At 49.9% G+C, this 21,791-nt stretch overlaps 2 protein-coding genes across 4 annotated transcripts in view; both read right to left on the bottom strand.

Moving 5' to 3' along the window:
* Positions 1 to 382: 382 nt before the first annotated feature.
* Positions 383 to 6,041, bottom strand: LOC126539542 (solute carrier family 35 member G1-like). Its single transcript, XM_050186430.3, has 2 exons — positions 4,334 to 6,041; positions 383 to 674 (listed from the first exon to the last, which is right to left on the bottom strand). The coding sequence occupies exons 1-2, from the start codon at positions 5,591 to 5,593 to the stop codon at positions 525 to 527; spliced, it is 1,410 nt and encodes a 469-aa protein (XP_050042387.3). The 5' UTR covers positions 5,594 to 6,041; the 3' UTR covers positions 383 to 524.
* Positions 6,042 to 19,322: 13,281 nt separating this feature from the next.
* The window catches only part of LOC126539501 (putative RNA-binding protein EEED8.10), a 59,223-nt gene continuing 56,754 nt past the window's right edge, over positions 19,323 to 21,791 (bottom strand). For all 3 annotated transcript variants that reach the window (XM_050186372.3, XM_050186385.3, XM_050186380.3), the window contains one exon: positions 19,323 to 21,119. In XM_050186372.3, the coding sequence (XP_050042329.2) occupies positions 21,037 to 21,119 (83 nt within the window). In that variant the 3' untranslated portion in view covers positions 19,323 to 21,036. The remainder of the gene's footprint in view (positions 21,120 to 21,791) is intronic.

The raw sequence follows: 21,791 nt of genomic DNA, 5'->3' as shown, positions 1-21,791 counted from the left end.
TCATGGTTCTACAAACGCTTTCAACAAATCCTTCCTTCCCGTTGCAATAGAACAATGGAACTCGCTCCCGGAATCCGTTGTTGTAGAGCGAAACCCTTCGAAATTTCGAGAGTTACTAACCACCCATATTTGCAACTAATTATGTAAAAACCTGTTTTTTTAGTGTCTTTTCAGTTGTTTTTTGTTGCTTTGTACATTACCATTCCTTCGATGTTTGTATTATTGTTTGCCCCACCCCCCACATGGAGCCATTAAGGGAATAATAAATAATGATGATGAATGATGATGATGTAACGCTACGGTCGGTAGAGGACGCGTTCCATTAGACCTCAAAACGTGCATTACATATAAGTTGTTGCGTATTATTTATTGCACCTAATTAATCAATCTGGCATGCCCTTTGCATCGCGTACGCTCTTGCAGGCATCACATTCATCCACGCTGTTCAATGCTCCACATTTACTGAATGCAGGTTTGTCCGCGTCATTGGACAAGAATATATATCAGGCATGACATCTTCATAATTAAAGAAGAAATCGAAGCCTCCGCCTGAGCATAGTATCAGGTGCGGCTGCCTGGGCGATCTTGCGCATGCCGATGACGACGACGCCTACGAGCACGAACGTGCCGCCGAACAAGCTGAACAAGTCCGGGTACACGTTCAAGAACACTGCCTGCGTAGAAGATGTGTTGAACATCACTCACACCGTGCACTGTAAATTTAGCACCGGAAAACAAAACGAAAAGAAAGTTTGTTTATGCCACACAGCACAAATGGTGAAATTGTATCGCATCAAATAACTATTGTCACTCTGTGCATTACTCAGAGCGTTAACTTACGCTCACAGCAAGTATAGGTGGCTAACCAGGCTGGAGGTCTCTGCCCCTCGCTATCTTGTAGATATAGTCAATTTTGTGCGTAAGAGGCAATATTGATTTTCTGTTATCTCGTACATTGACGACGAGACGTTCACATTTCCCTTCTCTAATAAAACAGAAAACATCACTTTCTTTTCGCGTACAATACTTCTTAATTCAGCAGTAGCCAGGAAAAATCTCGTGAAATGAACAGTCCTCGGACACGTGAGCCTCGTGACGTAAGCGCAATGCCACTGAGCTTAATTTCCGGCTGCATTACATCGTGTAAGCCTAGCCTGACGCCGCTTACTCAGAAGCCGTGTTGCCGCAACAAGATCTACTGCCGTCGGACTTCGCACCGCATGACGTACCGGAAGTTCCACTCTGGACGGTGGCAAAGCCGACGGTGAGGCTCTCAATCCCTGGAATAACGAAGCAGTCGAAAATGCCGTTTGCAGGGCTCAAGCATTTCGCGTTATCCTACATTGCTTGCATGTACGGATATACCGACCATGTTCTTGCAGACCGTTCTGCAACACAGACCTCCTCCGTGGCAGCCTACACAGTACCTGTAATCGCGATCACGCAACCGTTCAAGATGGGACACAGAACATTGTCAACAGCAGCCGAGTTGACCGGCGTTCGAGGAGCAGTGACTGCATAGTGCAACAAATCCTCGAGAAATGGACAGTTCTCTGTGACTCAAAACGCCCTGCAACTCCTAAGCATTATATTGCCGCGAGACAGAAGAAGTCTGTCGCATTAGGCCGGCGTTGATGAAGACATAGAGGTTGCTCCTCGCCATCTTGCCTACTGTGACTTCTGTGTTGCTCGCCTTACTTGTAAAACAATATGGATCGCAGAACCGCATATACTAGTCCTCTGGTTTACAACACCGTGTCTCTGCTTTCTGAGACATCTCAATCCAGGCATACCATCGTGCTGCAGTGGATTGATAGCCCTTGTGGAATAGCTAGCTGGTAACGAACAGGCTGACGCGGAGTCAAAAAAGGCACACACTGACGGGAAGATTATAAAACTTAATTTTCCCGGTATTACATCAACGCCTTGCTCCATAACTCCGTCAAAACCTCTATGGCGCGACAATGGGACAACCCCTAACATCGGCAAGAGCGCCTCCATAGACTTGAAGCTGGCTTGCGTTTCCGGGACTTGAAGCTAGCTTGCGTTTCCGGCTTCGACTTGGGTTGCGGAGAGGTCAGGAAACTTTCATCCATAGATTACGGCTCAGTGTGGCGTACACTCGCCGATACCTTCACAAGATCGGACGAGAACGGAATCCTGACTGCAGCGTCTGTCACGCTCCCGAAACAATAGATCATATACCTAACGTGTGCCCTCAATATGCGGCCGAGTGAAGGACTCAAGTTTAGTGTTGACTGCTTGGACCTCCGCCCCTTTGCGGAAGAAAGATTTTAGGCGCTTGAAGAAGAGTTGACCATGCCCAACGCAACGTAAGGTCACTTTCGAACTTTCTATGTGAGGCTGGCTTCGACGGTCGTCTCTAGGACCTGTGTGACGTGAAGACAATGCGAAATGTGTTTGCGCAATATCGTTTTGTGTGGACAATATTACTTCTGCATGTAGTGTGTCTAAAGCGTTCATCCGCACATCTGACAAATATAGTAGCTTATTGTACCATATTGTTACGAGGCGCTGTCAGCGATGAAGATGAGAGAGAAGATGACGCTCGGTGATGTGTTTCAAAAGTCGGCGAAAGGACAATTACGTCGTCGAGGCAGCAGAAGCTGATTGACCACTTACAACCGTGAAGGAGAGCGTCCATCATACGTTCAAATGTAGCTGGGACATTGCATAACTCAAATGGCATTACTTTGAACTGATAGAGGCCGTCAGGTGTAATAAAGATGGTCTTTTTACGGTCCATATCGTCAACAACAATCTGCGAGTACCCCGAACGCAGGCCTATCGAAGAAAAATATTTTACACCGTATAGGCAGTCAAGAGCGTCATCTATCCGTAGCAGGAGGTACACGTCTTTCTTTATTACCTTGTTAAGATTCCGATAGTCTACACAGAAGCACCAGCTGTTATCTTTCTTTCTAACAAGCGCGACAGGAGAAGCCCAAGGCCTTGAAGAAGGTTCCATGATATCTCGGGCAAGCATCCTGTCGACTTCCTTCTGCATGACTTGGCGCTCAGTTGAGCATGCACGATAGGGTCGTCGGTGTATCGCGCTTGCATCGCCAGTGTTTATGCGATGCTTCACAACGGACGTCTGGCCCCGTGGCAGGCCATTGAGATCAAATATGTCCCAGTACGATGCGAGTAGGCAATGGAACGCGTTCACGTGGGGAGCCGGAAGGTCAGACGCGATCATTTTTGTCAGGCTTTCTCTAACACATTTGCATGTCCGAATTGGAACTGGTGGGCGACAGTACATTAGAAGTCAAAGCTGAAGTATCGTAGTCGCAGGCTAGTGCAATGGTTGCAAGGAAGATATCCTCAGGCAGTACTTGAGGACATAGGCTCAAATTCACAATTGGGAGACACACGGTACTTTCCTTTATATGGATGACCGTGTGTGGGAACTTGACGTTGTGCGAACAGACACACGATGTATTCACTATCGGTGATTGGTTGATTGGGAATGACGTCTACGAACGTCACAGCAAGATGGGGCATGCGAATGCGTTCAGCAAAGCATAGCCGACTAGGCTTCGGATCAGAATTCTCAACTTCATATGGTAGGGCGAGTTGAACAATGCCGGCAGAACAGTCAATAAGGGCAGAACGAGGAGACATAAAATTGAATCCCAAGAAGATTTCCTGCGGGCACTGTTACAAAACATAACACAAAGTACGGCATCCAGCAACAGTAACACGGGCGGTACACATCCCAGTAACAATCGGAGTTGCACCATCAGCTACGCGGACTACAGTGATCGTAGCGGGGCTGAGAACTTTGTTTAGACGAGCACGGAGGATGGAGCTCACAAATGATATGTGGGCGCTAGTCTCAATTAGAGCTATTACAGGTATACCATCCATGTCTATGTTGATGAGGTTGGGATGTCCAGGTAGCGTGCACAGAGGAATTTCGGGTCGGGTCGTCATGGCAGGCTCACATCTCGGAGCTGCGCCCGTTAGTTTTCCGAGGAGCGGCAGGGACAGGCGGGAGAAGAAAATCATCTGCCACCTACCTCTCCCTGCATTTCCCCCTTCCCCTTACCCCAGGGAGGAATGGCAGGCTAGAGACACGTACGCTCTACAGGCCGACCTCTCCACCTTTCTCTTCATTAAAATATCCTCCTCCCTAGTAAACCAAGCTAGCTGTGCCTGCTGCGGTGCGTCTAATAGTATGTACCTAATTTTATTCACGCGTACTTCCTTTTTCTTTCCATATATTCTTAGTCTAAAACCAAACCTGAGCGTGGTCCTGTTTTATTCGCACCTAGTGTAGCCAATATAGCGCTTCTTTACCACCACATACCTGCATGACGAATCCAAAGATGACATCCGACGACGTCTTCACTATGGTGACCACCGAGGCGTTCTCGATCTGGAGCGCCTTGGTGAGGAACATCTGGACGGCGAAGGTGAGGTGCGAGATGAGCAGCAGGTACCCGATCTGCGAACCGTCGTAGAAGATCTTGAGTCGACCCACGGCGATCGACACGATTGACACGAGCAGCATCGAGAGGCAGCCATAGTGGAACACAACGACGCTGCGCGACACTCCCTTGGTGGCCCGGATGCAGACGGTGGTGACGCCGTTCAGGACGGTGTGGCTGAGGCCGTACGCGATGCCGATGTACTGATCCTTGGTGAAGGCGATCCCCGCATTTGCCAGAAACGGCGGCTTCACCACCAGGGTGATGCCCAGGATGGACAGGGCCACGGCCGCGCCCTGCGTCCAGTGGCAAGGCTCGGCGAGGAATAGGCTGGCGGTGACGGCGACCATGAGCGGGGTCAGGCTGGTGATAATCGAGGAGTCGGCGATGGTCAGGTAGGACAGGCTGGACAGCCTCAGCCCGGCCGCACCCAGGGAGAGGACGGTGCGCACGATGAGTAGCGGCTGGGCGCTGCTGGGGCCGAAGGGCTGCGCCTCTTCCGTGGCCGTCGGCAGGATGCCGATGAAAACGCCGAACGCCATGAAGGTGAGCACCTCGAGAGAACTGACCGATTCCAGCCGCTTGATGACGACGTTGACGAGGGAGAGGACGGCGCTGGCGCCGGCGGCCATGAGGATGCCCAGGACCAGCGAGTGGCCGGCGACACCCCGCTGACGCTGCGCGGTGCTGCTGTCGCTCGTGCTGGGCTCGGCGGGCTTCGCCATGCTGTACGAGCGCATATACTCAACCACGGTCGAGGGAGCGGCGATCGAGTTGCGCAGCGCCCGCAGGGGCGAGAGGATGCCCGGGGAGACGTCGAGTTCCTTGGAGTCGCTAACGCTGCTCGGAGTGTGCTGTCCATCCGCGGACTTTCTGCTGGAATCCATAGGCGAGCCTCGCTGCATTTTTTCGCGGGTCAGCGACGGCCTCACCTGCTGTTTCGAAGCCTTGGACTCTGCGTTGGTAGAGCTCTGAGTCGAATCGTCGACCAGCGACAGCGTGACGTCGGCTTCCCGCTTTCCGCCGATGTCGCCAGCGCGTTCTGCAATGCTTCGACGGGGTCCTTTGATTTGATCCGGCTCCGAAGTGGCGGCGTCAACGATCAGCGGTACGCGGCACTCTTCTCTGTCTGGAAGCATGGCTTCAGATCCAGCGTCGGACGTGCCCCGTACCCGACAGATCCTTTTCCTTGGTGCGCAGGTGAACAATGGCGATTACGGTGCTTTCACGTGGAACGAGATTTGATGGTTGATGGTGATGGTGACGATCCTACAAAACCATGGCACGTACCCACAGTGGGGGATGAACCAAGAATCGGGCTGTTTTACCGAGTATATTCTTTCCGGCGCCTGCACGGGCCTCTCCCCGCTATAGACGATCGTTCCCCCAAAGGCTTTTCTTTTTCTTTTTTCCGCGATCCATGGCAATTGTGTGTTAGATTTTCATGTTCCATGCGTTCAAAAACGTACACTGAATGTGCATCACCGTTTGAGTGCTTAATAACATATATTATCATGAAGCAGCAAAAAGAATGTCACTGTATTCTGTCCGCCAATTAAACATGCAATCGCTGATCGTGGTACGGCATTCAAAGCGGCTATACACTCCAAGAGAGTTTCGCCATCTCACGCGTAAGATCATGCTGGCTCATTGGAACTGACCGAAGAACTACGTCTACGATTATCCGTCGTCACCAATTGCATTCATGCCAAATCTCTAACGACGTCAAGCACCATTGCTGTGTCAGCTGCGGTTTGGAGTGATCTACAGCCATCGCACTGTAATGGGGAACCAGCGCTGGATAGGCGGCGCGTCGAAAAGAGTGCGTTGCACGCCGCCCTGGCGACGAAACGCGGCATATTCCAGCCACACAACCAGACGACACACACATACGCAGCCGTATTATAGTCCGTATGTTTCCGTTTTCGCGCCGCTTCAAGTGGAGTTTTTGTAAAGAAGCTAGCGCCATCAAGTGAAGAAATGACGAAAGAAGCTTTTTAAGCTTTATACATTTTTCACAGTGCGTCGCGGCGAGCACGTGTGTTTCTTTAACGGTTGCGTCGTGTATCGATGCCATGCTTGCGTGGCTGCCTGCCTCGCAAATCTAGCAGTTATGGCTCCGGTCGTGCTGCGCTATGGTTTCGTAAGTATTAGTTGGCCTGAAGATATTCCATATTTCTCTGGCTAGACATAAAAAATTCTGATGTTACTTCGCCACAGCAGTCAATGGAGAAGAAAGCTTGATCGCATCAGCTGACTCGCGCAAGCAAAGGTTTGAGTGCTCGGCTGCTTGATCCGTAACAATCCTGGCTACATTTAGCACTAATTACATTAATTTGCCGGAGTCCTCGTCCGCATGCGCATTTTTATAAACACATAGGTGGCTTAGTCGCGCGTGCGCCGGCACTATGCGCATACAACTCGTATTACAAGGCAGCTTCCCTCCCACATAATTCTTGGCAATGAATGGATAATATTCACCTTTCGTATCGTTCACTTGGTGCGGTGGCGTTGGAAGGGGCTTGGCGGTGGCATTGCGAAGGAAAAATGGTACATATGCCGGATGGTGCATGCTATTGCTCATTTTGTTTCCGACGAAATACCGACAGCAGATTCTGCTGTTTGGTACTGTCTGCCATGGCTGACCGTCTTCACTATCGAATAAACCAAGGATACACGCGAAATTTGATTTAGAAACCAGCCCGACACCGCTTGACAGGGCGATAAGACGGGAGCTTACTCCGCTCGCCTGACTGCTTGGATTCAACGCCGCCTTCGTTCTTGTTCGTAGGGTTTAGATGGAAAGACGCAGAAGGATACATCCTCCCTCATCCCGACTTAGTTGTGGCACTTGTATACGCAACAGTATCGTCGGCGCCCTTTTGTTTTCCTTCGACTTTAAGGGCACGCAACGCAATTTTCGTCCGCGGGGGAGGCTGCATTGTGCACGTTCTGACCGCCAGGGCGGCGCTGCAGGCGCCGTGAAAACTCCAGCGCTGGTTTCCCATAGTTTCGGTAAATGGCGGGTCGTCCAGTTTGTTCAAAGCACACCGGTAATCTGACGTTGTCCATCGAAGCGGCGCCAAAGGCAGAAGAGGTTCTGGATTGTCTCTCCAGATCTGCACCGAGGGCACGTAGATGATTCTGCGCTGGTACATACGGTACATACGGAGTGGCTAACTCAAGAAAAAATAAAGTAAATAAAAGAATCCGTTAGATATATAGTTCGCCATTCTATTAACAGCTGAGCTTTCCGACATAATATACCCAGGTTTTATGTCGCAGGCTTTTTTTTTTTTTTCGCAGAATGGAGGTGCGCGTACTTAATTGGTCAGCATGCAAGGGTTGTGTATCAGCCCGTTCGCTGGTACTTTTATTCGGCGCACATATAACCTTCGCATTGATATATCCACGAATACATCCACCGAGATGGCAACCAACCCCACAGCGCACCTGGTAGTCAGGCAGCCCCACCCAGCCACTCGCACACACGCGCACGGTGATAGTTTATCTTTATTTCTATGCCTTTGACTCGAACAGGTGAGTCACTGCAGAATATAAGGTCAAGTGTCGTGTGGCATCCTTCGTTCTGAATAGGTGTGCATATACGCGTGCAGTTCAGTTACCGCTCCTGTGCAGAATAACAGGCGAATAGTACGGCTGAGTGAGTTACATGTGCAGGCACTGTAGTGTGTAAACGCTGTAATGTGTTATTAAAACAGGTATCTCAAATGCAAATGTTCAAATCACCTTAAACCGGCTAAATCCAAATCGACAGCATGCTGAAAGCACTGGGCAGTCATGTTCTAAGAGAATTCTAAAAAATCATCACCATATCTAAAAACTTTAAAAACATATCAGATGAGCTAGCAGCACGTTGCAGTGAGTGGTCAATAGAATTAAAAAAAAAATGTGTTCGATAGAACCAGTGAAATACACGAACCGATATACAAATGCCTTTCTTTTGGAGGTACGTTCGCTCATTAAAACACCACATAAGCGCTGTCTAAATAAAGTTCCAATAACGAGACAAAATTGCTGACTGTCATTTCAAGCTTGCTCACAAAGTCAGCCTCGTCGTTACGATAATAACAGGTAACCCAAAAGTGAATGAAAGTTAGCCTCGTTACACTCATTACAGTTTTTTAGACATTAACGAAGGGATTTAACCTTTCAAGTTTGCTTTTCATTTACTCCACGCGATAAGAAATAACTGCTCCCGTGCGACCCGACCCACTCTCAAAAGTTGTCAAACGTGGTATTGCTTCTCCTTGCCTAGAGCAAGCGCTGCGCAAGTCGTGTTCTCGGAAGGTGCCGGGTGTCTTTTCAGATCAGAGCAGATCAAGTTTTTAAGAGCCGGCTTCCCTCAATCGGCCGTACGTGCCGTGGCCGAATCCGTCCACCGTAAGGCGAAGAGAAGCTCTACCAGTGCCCGCCAAGCAGACGTTAAAGGAACTGACGCCATTAGTCCCGAGGATGTGGCACAGAAAAAGGCACAGCTTAGAGATGGCGGCAGCTAGATACAGCGTCCCTGTGGTTGACAAGCCCGTGCAATTCGCGCAAATGCGCTAACGACTATGCATGAACAGTACGGTCCACTCTTAGTGGGAGCACGCGAACGCATGGCCGGCGTAGGCCGGCGGCCCCCGCGGCGCTAACTGGCGGCCATATTTGTAAACGCGGCGCATGCGCATATTGTCGTGAGCGCGGCTCGTGCCCCGCTTCATCTGGTACTTCCCCAGCCCTGCATTCGGCAAGCGCTGGAGAGCGCTTCTTTTGCGCGATGCAATTTCTCTAGCCGTCACTCTGCCTGCTGTTCGGCTGGTAATCAGAAAGCAGGAAAAAAAAAAATACTTTTGTTTGTTGTTGCAGTCTAGCACTAGATTTAACTCGACTCGCTTCTTGCTCGTTGAAGCAACGTCCGTGGAAGCTCCATATTTCGGACATTTCAATATCTATTGGACATGCAGTTTTATGAAAATTATTCCGATACACCAACACGTGCGCGCAATGAGATAAGGTGTGAGGAACTCTGGAATTCTGTCGCTTCCGCTACCTTAATTGTGTCAATGCTCATCGATAATCTTGTCATGTTTTTCACATACTGATCGCAGCAACTGGCCACTTTTGATAACAGACAAGGCAATTGAAGCCCGATGCAGCGAGCATACCAAGCTTACCCTTCCAACCATGTCTGCCTGTTCAACAAGCGGGAGGCAGAGTTGGTATCAGATGTTTCGCACCGCGAAAAGGGAAGAGACAAAAAGAGCCGGAAGGGCCAGCGCGCGCCTAGCCCTGCGGCCAAGTAACAGGCGACGCGGCGAACGCATCGCCCTTATATGTATCTAGGCATAGTCTCCTCTATTTTTCTATCATCTAGGCGTATACATGCTCCGCGTTCTCAAGTCTCGCCAGCAGTAGCGCTGCCGCGAACCGCCGGCCACGCGCTCGCGTGTTCCCTCAAAGAGTGGACCGTACTGTACGTTATTGACAACGCTGTACCAAGAGCGAAGTTAAAACTACGACAGGGTATTTTTAATCATTTGAACGTGTTCATTTACATTCACTGTACGGCCACGCGCAGCAATCCAAGAAACGAAGGACATGCACAATTCATTGGTTAACGAAACAAGTTAGAAGCGACATTTTGATAAACGTTGCGCGATCACGCGGCGGTGTCTTTCAAGCAAGATGGCACGAAGGCCGTCCAGGCTACGAGAACAACAGGCAGGCGCGCACGTTTCGCTCCTTCGTGTGTTCGCACGAAAACGCCTCGTAGAACCCCGGCGTGGCGCTCACTGCTGCGTTGCATGCAAACTTGGCGTTGGGCAGGATCGGTTTTCTGTTCACGGTGAAGAATGTCGGCGAGCATGTAACGAGGCACGCTCGCTTGAAGAACATGCGCCGCTGCTCCGCTCGATACGAACTTCCACCGTCGCGACTCTCACGGCCGGCTTGCGACGTGAACGCCCCGAAGGCGGCTGCCATAGCCAAAGCCACTGCGGCGCCATGCGTGGCGTGTGCCTTCTGTTCGGGAAAGCAGCGCACCGCTTCCTCCTCGAGCGTCCGCAAAGCCAACTGCTGCTGCGCAGAGCCGGACGCGAGCTGCTCGAGCAGTTCATCGGCGAGGGCCAGCGCGATGAGAAATCCCAGCGAGCCGTAGTTGACGTCGTCTCCGGCACCGGCATAGAACAGGGGCGGGACAAGGCCCTCCAGCAGGAGGCAGAGTCTGTCGTCATCGAAGAACGCCAGCGAATTCCAGTACACATTAAAGCAAGCGGCTCCACGACCCAGCTCCTTGCCCTTATAAGGAATAACCCTGCCGACAGAAACACCGCTATACAGGTTCGGCGTGGCCGGGTAATCGCGGTAAGCTTCGTCCAAAACAGACGCTGGCATCGCGACGCTGTCTAGCACGCTCCTCCTGACGATCCTCGTCAGCGCGCTGCGAACGGCGGCGAGGTGAGCACGGTCCAAGTGACGAAGCCTCGAAAGAGCCGACACCGTATTCGCCGAGACGGCCGAGTACAAGTCGTGGGCGGCGCTGAGGGCATCGCGAGACGCCAGCGAGTGCAGCGCGAAAGCCTTCAACGCGGGGCCCAAGTTCGCCGTGTTCAACACGTCCACGCAGAAGGCCAGCCGGTCGTAATAGGGCAGGCGGGACGCGTCTGCGTAGTCCAGCGCGCGTTCGAGGATGTGCATGTACATAAATGCAGTCCTCGTAGCATCGCTTACCGCGAAAAATGACCTCAGTATGGCGGCCAACGTATCCACGTACCAAATGCCGACCGGCGTTGTCCTCGTCACGCTTACGTTGACATAGGCGTTGACGGCACGCAGCCAGTCCTCTAGAGCTCCGACCCCTAGGCGCGGGAAGACTTCTTTCGCTAGTCCTATGGCAGTGACGGCCTCCCACTGACCGTCGCTCAGCCTCTGGCGGGCGATACGCTCCTGCAAGTCGAATGCTACTTCGAGGTCGTGGCCGCGCAACCAGCCAGCCGACATGCTGCTGGCGTTGAACTTCTCGCTCCATGTTATGTCGAAACGAAACGCTGGCGACAGCACGTACCGCACGCCGCGCGACTCTGCGGTCAACGCGAAGAGTGGGTCAAGACCCAGAACCACGCTCATGGCGACCGCGGTTTTGAGCCAGCTGCCAACGCCATTCGTGTTTCGCAAGGTTCCCAACGTAATGTTCGACGCTCGCAGCATCGCGTTTGCAAAGTGGCGAAGGTTGCGCCGGATGCGAAGCTCCTGGTGGCACGACTTGAATAGCGCCGAGAGCATCGAGAAAGTTCTGGAGCCTTGCCGGGACACTGCTGGGTAGCGGAGGAGGGCCATCGCCTTGTGCAGTTTCTGGGCAGCCTGAACTTCTATCGAGAAGCTCCACTCGTCCATGTTGAGGCTCCAGCCTCCGCAGACGTGCTCGTGAAAGTCGTCGCACGGGTCGATGCTGGCGTTTCCCGCCTTGGACAGGTAGGCACGCGCCTGGCGTCGCCCGACGCCTTCTTCGAGGCGCTGCTTCCGCAGGGCGTCAAAGAGCAGAGCGGCTACGGCCGCTAGGGCTAAGAGGGCGAGCGCGTGGGTCTCGGACTTAACGAACGCGATGGTCGATATGTCCCGCGGCAGCGACACCTGCAAGGCATCGGCGTCATCGCGACTCCGTCCCGCCTGCTTCGGCTCCCGTTCGGCCTGTGGACCCGCTTCTGCCGCATCCATGGGCGGCCACCGAGCTGGTGCTGTATCAGAACCGAGGCTGTATTTGGTCTCGTGAAGCGTGCGGGCTCGCGGCCGCTAACAACGTAGTGGGGCGTCAAGCAAGAATGGCGGCAAGGCTGGGTGGCAAGGACAATTCCGACCCGTTTTGCGATGAAAATAAGGGCGCTGCAGGGCCGATAGTTGGACATCTTGAAATATCTAGATGGACAGGTCTGCTACGTATCATGGCGCAGAAAGTACTCCCAGAGGCGCAAATGTACGAAGTAAAAAGGAGATCATAGAAAAGTATTGCAGTGCACGTATGTGAAGGAAACGATCGATCGAGCCTGGTGCAAAACTTATATAGCTGTTTTAAAAGGCACATCAAACCCCGCAATATGATTTTGAGGGGCGCCGTAGTGGAGGGCTCCGCGGATTCGTTTAAACCACCTGGGGTTCTTAAACGCGCACTTATAATGCACGATATACACGGGCGCTTACCGCATTTCTCCCCCATCGAAATGCGGCCGCCGCGGCCGGGATTCGATCCTGCGACCTCGGGCTGAACAGCGCAACGCTATAGCCACTGGGCTACCGTAGCACGTCTTCGAACCTCGTAGAAGGCATGAAAGTACAAGAAAAAAAAAACGTCTTCAGTAATTATTTAACGCTCCTAATTAAGCCAAAACCGCTAACATATCGCTACATATTACACTTGAGATGCCCCCATTGCCTGCGTATAAACTTGACATAACGTAGAGTTACCCCGGAGCATTGGGAAACATAGCCGATAACGGCCATATAAGGCTCACAAACACAAATGACTTTTTTCACAAAAGCTGTATTAATCCACATGCTTTTAACTTCCCATGCTGATTTGTCATAGTTTAAGCCCCGCTTTCGATCTTCCATCCGGGTGACATTTGTAGCTATGTCAGAGCCACGTGATAAATTCTGGCATCTTGTGAAGGCAGGTCTGGTTCACCAACTGAGGCCAGAAAGTATGGAAACCACCGGCGTATTTTATTGTAAAGGCGTCAATGAACCCAAAACACATAACCCATAACGTGCCCCTTATATTCACCAAATATAAACTTCGTGTAACGTAGAGATCCATAGGAACACTGTAAAACATGGCTGAAATGGGCAACGCTTTCCAGCACTCTAAAGAATATTTGTTTACGAAGGCTGTATTTAATCAACATGCATTTAACTTCGCAGATTTTTCATAGCGACCCCCCCCCCCCCCCACCCCAATTTCTGCTAAATTTGATCTCAGTGGCATTTGCTAGTTAAGCCATAGCATCGGGCTAAACTTCGCACCTCTAGTAAAACACACTCATAACACTCCTTGTCTACGTAATTTATAGCAAAGGCCACAATTCACCCATACATATTCAACATTGTTGTACATTACCCATAACTCGCTCTTCATTTCTGCCAAATATAAACAAGGTCCCTCGTTTATTTCGCCGAGCACACCGTAAAAACCAACTACGAACCTCCCGCGACGCATAAAAATAGGGGTAAAACCCAGGTTCACGAATTCTTTGGAACGCTATTTAAGCCAGGAACATACAAATTTCGCCACACATTACACTTAACATGTCCGCCATTTTCCATGGTGATGTCCTAGGTTACAAAAAAGGCTCGAACATTTCTCACAATACGACAGTATTTACAGGAGCAGAGCTTCACCTTGCAGGCTCTCTTATCGTAAGGAAGCCAGCTTTCCCGATGCGTCTTGTCCCGCTATGCGCACTTGCACGGGCAGCATTGGAGAAACGTCGCAGGCACCGAATATTACAAAAGGCCAGGCAGTCGCAAGCTATCGAGCGTACTACCAGCATACATGCAAACGCAAACGATTCCGAAACTATTCTAATGCTTCTGCAGCTTCCTAAAAAAAAGTCCATGCTTCACGTCGCTGTTCCATGTAAATACACGTAACAGGCGTTGTGATCTGTCATGGCATTTCCGCATGTTCAATTAATGCTGTCGGTGCGTGCATATGTGACGATATGAAGTTCGGATTTGGTGGTTGCGATCAGAATGGTGAAATCACATTGATTATCCACTACATCGAATTTCAGGATGGTTTGGTCTAGTGAGAGAGCAGGCGCATTTAAGCATGCCATGCTTTTAGCTCCCGTTGTCGGCGACCTTCAACTGACATTGAGCCAAAAGCCAGAGCCGTTATCCGGGCACTCAAAAGAGAGCATCCGGGCAAGTTACGAGAACAAAGCGAGATCATCTGGGCAAATGCGGTCTCTGACCCTCAACACATTGTAGAGGACCGCATTACATACGATAGGTACTGCCCACACAAGTTAGCAAAAACATTGCTTCCAAGTTCTTCCTAATGTTTGTTCACACTCTCACTCAAGTTGTAACTTCTATTACGCTGAAGTTTTTTTTTTCTCATTTCCAATAACGACGTTCAAAAGGCGGATAGAGGACATCGTACACTTCATTGACATAATTTGCCGATGAGCCCTCTTCTCAACGCCAGCGGTCCGCGAGTTTCGCGGCGCAGGTTTTGCGTCGCCTCAAGAGGTGCTCCTACCCGCCACGGTGACCTAGGGGATATGGTGTTGCGCTGCTAAGCACGAGGTCGCGTGGTCAAATCCCGGCCGCATTTCGATGGAGGTTAAATGCAAAAATGCCCTTGCCCCATACATTGCGGGCGCGTTAAAGATCCCCTGGTGGTCAAAATTAATCCGGAGTTCCCCATTACGGCGTGCCTCATGATCAAATCGTGGTTTCGGCACGTAAAACCGCAGAATTCATTCATTCTTCCAGCTGGGCAGTGCACTGTCTTCCTGGCGTCTTTCGCTGCCTGTCGTGTCGCCTCCAGCCGGTTTTCTTCAAACTGCGCGGCGTCCATATGGACCAGTGCACAGTATGGCGTGATGAGGTGCGGTGCGGTGTGTCGTTGCGAACACGCACTACACCCATTTTGGCTAGTGTCATCTCCAACCAATCTGCTTTGCCAGCTGCCCTTTCATGCCTACATCCACTCTCGATTACGAGACAGCCAGCAATGTGTTCAATTATATGGCCGCGATGTTCCGCATAAAGTTCAAGGGCGACAACACCGTCGCCGCGCGTCGTATGCTGCATGTGCGAGTGAAAGCGCGCGAGGGAATCGCGGCTCGATTTGGTGCGCGCGGGGAGCAAACGCATTCTCCCGTCGCACGAAAAGCCGCAAAGGATGAAGGAGGGGGCCTGTGCTCTCGCAGCAACTAGAATCACTGGAAAAAATTTTCAGAGTACCGCATTCGTTTTCCCCGCGCCGCCGACGCGTTCATTGGCCCAATCGTACCACGTGACTTTGGGGTGCCATATACCTTTCAAGCGCCGGGCGGGCCGGCTGAGTTAAAGCGCAGGCAGCGCAGGTAGAGAAATTTTTTGCAGTGTCTCTAGCAGCAACTGCGCATTTCGCGACCGGGCAGCGGGGCACAAGGGGAACTGACGATCGCGGCTCAGTGGAAGCAAGCGGGGAGGCAGCGCGGGAGGGAGCGGCTTTCAGTCCGGCAACAAGTGCGTACTTTGCACGGCCCGCGCGCCGTATCTTCAAAGGGATCTGCAAACGGCTTATACCTTTGTGTGCGACGTGTTCTCGCCGCTCTTGCGTTGAAGCGATAGGCCGCGCGAAGGTCACTTCGCTCGCTGCTGCTGCCGCGCTTGCGCACACCAGCGTTTTGCAGCTTGTGTCCGCACTCATCGAGGGTGACGCGTTTGTTTGCTTGAGCGCGCTGACACCATCTTGCCGATTCAGTTAGTACGCGAATGTTTCCGAGTTTATACGGCCGATAAGGCTACTATCCTTACTTCGTATAGCTGTATACTAATTTGCTATCGCAATCGATGTTTCGCCTTTCCGGCGAAACTGCGACTTCTTTATTTACGCTGCCAATTCTTTCACTAAAAAGGTGGAGCATTGCAAAATTGAAAAAAATAAGAAAATAAGAGGGAACCATTAAATACCAATTGCCGCCTTTAAAGATCACAAATTAAGATCACCATTAACAATCACAAGTAAACTGCTCCTAATATATAGAGCAAACTAAATTTCTATATTAACATTGAGGGGTTCTCACCCGTGCTCTTGGCACAAAGGAACGACAGCACAGTAGTGCAAACAATCACAAGGGCATTTATTGCACCTTTCATCGACTAATGCCTGCTAGCCGAGTTGCTATCCACAAAACATGCCGATGGGTGCGCGACAAATCGCGGAAGTCCGACTCACCGCGACCGGATAACGAGCGAATATGTTCGCCCCATGCTGGACACCAATGCTTGGTCGTTCGCGCGTACGGTCACGCGAACGGTAGCGCGTTCGAACGGTCGTGTTCGTCCATTCCGGGGTAGGCCTCGTGGGACGGTCTCGCAGAAGCATGGATCGGCGCACGCGCAGAACGTCCGCGCCGCTTGCCCAATCCCGAGCCAAAGAGGAAGAGCCTTCTCCTTCTTGCGCCCATGGATGGATGGATGGATGGAAAAACTTTATTTTCGTCAGAACGCATGTGCGGACGATTCCGTGCTAGATGGCCATCAGCTCATGGCTGACGGCGACCTGGGTGGCCCACTCCACGGCCCTGGTCTGGATGACCGGGTCTGAGCTGGCCAACACGGCCTCCCACTGCTCGAGAGAAGGATCACGCATAATATCCGCCGGTGGCGGCGCTATGCTACAGCTCCATAATATGTGGTCATAGGTGGCCAGTTCCTGGCACCATTTGCATTCCGGCTGAACGTCCGGGTAGATTTTGTTTAACACGTATGGGTTACTGAAAGATCTCGTCTGCAATCTTCGCCAGACGCTTTCCTGCGCCTTCACCAATTGCTTGTCCGGTGGAGGGTAAATTCTCCGCTCAAGTTTGTAATGGTTAGTAATGTCGTGAAAGGACACCAACCCATCTCTCGTGGACCTCCCTGGAACGTCCGGCTCACCTGCTCGGCTGACGAAACCTCGAGCATTCATGTGAGCTGCCTCAAGTAACCCCGCCGTTAGGTGGCGTTAGCAGAGCCACACTCGCGCGATCTCTCGCAATGCGCTTCAACCACACCGACCGCCGCGGGCACCAAGCCACGCGGCGAAGCCAGATTACAGGAGACGGGAGCTATGCGGGAAAACAACATATCAGGAGACGCGTGAGTCGCGCATCCTTACATCGCTACGAAATATAAATCACTATCTAGCAACACTTTTGCAAAACTCGCGCAAACATTGCAAGTGTTTCACGCAAGCTGTAAATTTATTTATCGAATACGTCAGCAGTTTACAGAACTGCGATCTTTGCTTTTTGGTGCAAAGGTACAAAACTGCAAACTACGAGGTTTTTTTTTTAGCTTCCCAATCTTCTGAAATGTCTAGCAAGGTGCTAAACGAAAATTCTGCTACCTGTAGTCACATAAAATTTGTGGTTTAAAGGGGCACTGAAGGCCAATAGTAAGTCGACGTGGACTGTTTAAACACTATTCCAGAAACCTCGCAACGCTTGTTTCGTGCTAAAACTTAGTTCACAAGAAAATTGCATCTGATCGGTCTGTATATCTTTTTTCGAATTTCAAATCTCCCTCGACCTAAACGGGGGTGTGGTGATGTTGCTTACGCCATCAACACCCTTTGCAGCTGCCGGTGAGTAATCCGGCGCCCGCTAGATGGCGGTACTGAGCCAAGACAGAGCAGTGGATTAGCCACTGCAGCTGCTTTTTCGTCAAGTGGCGTGGACTGTTTGGGTATCCTGCAACATCACGGGGAAGTTGAATTCTCTGCTACTTGCAGTTTGTGCGAGTTTCGCAAGCCAGCAAAACCAGCGCAGCACTACGCGATATCGAAACTACTCAAACACGAAAGCGTGCGCAGCCCTGAGTCAAGCGAAACCTTTCGACCGCCTGCATCTTTGCCAAGGGTAATTTTAATGAGTTCTTTTTTCTAAAGATGAAATTGAACTGGACAAGTATCATTTTATTTCATTTTATAAGACCGAACAAGTATGTTTTCTGTAACGAGCGATTCAGTATTAGCGACAGAATTTAACTGAGGAGTGCTTTCATCATCGGGAAAGTACTTTAATGTCCCGGGTAGTCTCTAATCATGACCTGCATTCACCTCAATTTCTAGGTTATTAAGGCTCTGTTCGCAATAGTAGTGACGCCTTACATATTCTTCAGCAATAATCGATCACTATAGCCTGACTTAATATTAGCCTTTAGTGTCCCTTTAAATGTATTTGGATAGCCCCGACATCGGAGTTGGCACCAGGCTGAAGTCTCCTCTTAACGTGGACCCATTCACTTTCCTCACTACTTCCGATTACACTTAGGATTCGAGGAGGCTTGCAGAGCAAAGCATGAGAGAAGGAATGTCATCTCCGACAGAGCTCAGGGCAGCACTAGCCTGTTTCTTCCTGTCTTACATGTGTGTACAAGATTACTATATCTGTTATTGTTGCAATGTTAGGAAGTTCGTAAACTCACTGTTTCAACCTTTCGCGGGCTCAACTGTTTTGTGCATTGATGGACACCAATACCAAAGCACATTGATGCCACTGCAGTGGTGGTGCTTACACCCCTATGCTGGTAAGCTTTTATGCAAGTGGCTGCCAAAAAAAAAAAGGAAGAGGAAAAACCCCTCCCTCTCCTTTAATACCCAGATAAAACAAATAAGGTGCACTAAATTCTTTCCCAATAACAAACAAACAAAGTGCCCTGAACGCTAAGCATACAACATTACACTACCAGCAAGATTTCATTGTACTACCAGGTTTGTACTACACAAGTGATATGCAGCTCCACCATTGACACACAGCCCATCTATAGTGTTTTTCTACTGAGTACAAGGTGTCCCACACACTGCAGACACTGTGTGGAAGAAAAAGCAAGAATGCTTAATGTGTTAAGACAAACGTGTCATATATAAAACCCCAGGTGGTCAGAATCAATCTGCAGCCATTTTACAATGTGGGTATTGCTCTCGGATCACAAATTTTTCCAATGAATTGCTCACCAACCATTGCTCTCTGCCGATATGGCATCACCATCCAGAAGTCAGAAAATGATTCTAATATACAACCTCGCTGTGTTTTGTACAAGGCAACGCCCGTGGACCAAAAGTGAAATGGTCCACTCCAGGCTGCAAGAAAACGTGACGCAAACACATCAACAAAGAATGGGCAAGCCGCCCACCTTTACTCATTATACTTTTCTTCTATTTGCAGCTGCTGCAAACAACAAGGACAGAGAAAAATAGAGCATTGTGTACAGCAGTCAACAACTCTTCTCAACAGCGGCTGCCACCACACAGGGGTTAGCCAGACATTACACCCACAACAAAAAAGCACAGTCTGGAAATGCAGATATCAGCGTTGCACAAAACACTCGAAAACACCATTTGTAATGCTGCAATCTTAAATGAAGCTGTGTGAGAAATTGTGATGTGTTTGGAGGGTCCTTTTCATCTATACGTGTTGTTTCTCTAGGTTTTGGCGTTTGCATCTGTGGCCTCTGCAACAAGCTCCAAGCGGTGCTTCCTAGTTCCAGCAATCTTTGTGAAAGGAAAAGAAGTCAGATTTCCAAACGTCTTCAATTGCCGATGAATGTGGGCTATTAACAGTGTACTTCAAGCAGTCACTTTTACGTCACAGTAAATATGCACTTAGCCATTGCTCTTCCAGAAAATATGTGGCAATATGTCAGGTGCTATTGTAGAACGGGGCATTCTGAGAAATGGGTGGTGAAAAGCTCTAGGAACCAAATGGAAACAATGATATACATGCAACAATCCTAGCAAGCACCACACTCGTTTGTATGTATGTATATTGCGGAAAGTAAACACAGCATGGCTGCATTTTGTCATGGGAAAGATTGCATCAGAAGACAGTGAGCGTAGTTTTGGCTTGCTAATGTTGAAGCAGGTGACATAAGAAATGAGCACACAGCTTAGCTGCATATTCAAAAATTAGAGACAAAACTGTGTGTCCTTACTTTGAAATTATATGTCCTAATAATATGAACACACATACTTTCGTAAATTTGATTATGTAACAGCCCTAATGCTGTCCCCCTGCACAGATGGATGGCGAGGCAGGACAGCTTCATAGCTGATTGCAACATTCCGAAGCGGGCACAGAACAGCTTGAACATGAAGACTGTTCGACGGCTCAATAACGCCAGCAATTTGTGCCTTTTGTTGAAAAGACCGAGAAAATTGAAATATCCATCATTCTGACCCCTTAAACTTTCCTCTCAAACAAGAGCAAATATGAAGCCACCCTAGCAACATCTTATAAAAGTAAACTTTCGTGCTACATAATTTATTCTAAAAAGTAAGAGGCAACAAGGAACCTGTTTTTTTGCTAACACAACACACGACAACTGTTCTGCTCACACTGGCACAATAAAGTTACAACAAACTCCTAGGTCCTCACACTTCGTCGTACACTGTCCACCACTCAAAAAACAGCAAAAGTCCCTCAACAGTACTAATCCTATTCAAGTGCCTAAACCTATATCACAATCTTCTTTTCCTGGCAAACAATCAAGGGGGGAACAAAAGGCCGGCACTTAACTGCAGACACTGGGATTGCTTTCAACTTCTACAACTGAAGAGAAAACAAACTCAGAAGCATTATATGCCTAGGAAAATCTAGAGATGTGCAAACACATGCCCTTTCTCAAGCTATTTACACTGTGTCGACGCGATATTATGCGATGAAGGGAGGGGGGGAGGGGCACACAAAATGCTTTAGGTGGGTGGAAAGGAGAGGACAGCAAAGTGGAAAAGGGATAGAGAGCGCAGCACCTCTGGACAGCTGCGAAACTACACCTCCCCTACGTCGGCCCAGGCATGTCATCCATTCTGCAGAATGCGGCATCATGACAAGATGTAATCTTCCTCATACAGGGGATCATCATTCTCCAGGTAGTCATGGGCCCTCGCTTCAGCTTCACCGTCACCTGTCAACGAGGAGCAGATTGCCACATGCTTATCTGTTCGCTTGCCTAATGACACACTTTGCACTCTGTGCCACAGAACCAGGAACATGTAGCAAGAGCAGACATGCTCTTCAGTTTGGCGAGGTAACGCCACTAAAACTTCAATACATTCAGTCCACAAGTAGGCAGGATGAGTGGATACTTACACACACCATTATTTTTGCAGGCTATGACCCCCTCACATTCATTGGCACCAAGTCATGTTCCTACTCATGCACACTCGTACTCACAAACACTCACTCGCTCCCATTCACATTTACTGGCACCCACTTCTGCACATACTTGCACCCAGTCCCACTCACCACTCCTCACTCAAATACATACTCATGTCCAGTCACACTCGCTGACAGTCACTCATGCTCATAACCCATGCCCACTGAAACTCACTGGCAGTCATTCCTGTTCACATTCATGTCAAGTGGGACTCAATCCTGTTCATACTAACGCCCACTTAAAAGTCACTGGCACTTTCCACTGTCGTTAATACATATCCACTCATAGCCTTTGTCCCTCACTAATGATCTATTCCACATCTGTAAAATGAGTGTACAGCGGGTATGAGTCAGCGCACTGGAGAGTGAGCGTTCTGGCCTATGATTCAGCCTGTATGAAGTAGTGGCATGGAGTAAACAA

The sequence above is a fragment of the Dermacentor andersoni genome, chromosome 3 (genome assembly GCF_023375885.2).
Source record: "Dermacentor andersoni chromosome 3, qqDerAnde1_hic_scaffold, whole genome shotgun sequence".
NCBI lineage: Eukaryota > Metazoa > Arthropoda > Arachnida > Ixodida > Ixodidae > Dermacentor > Dermacentor andersoni.
This window is presented reverse-complemented; position numbering and strand designations above follow the sequence as displayed.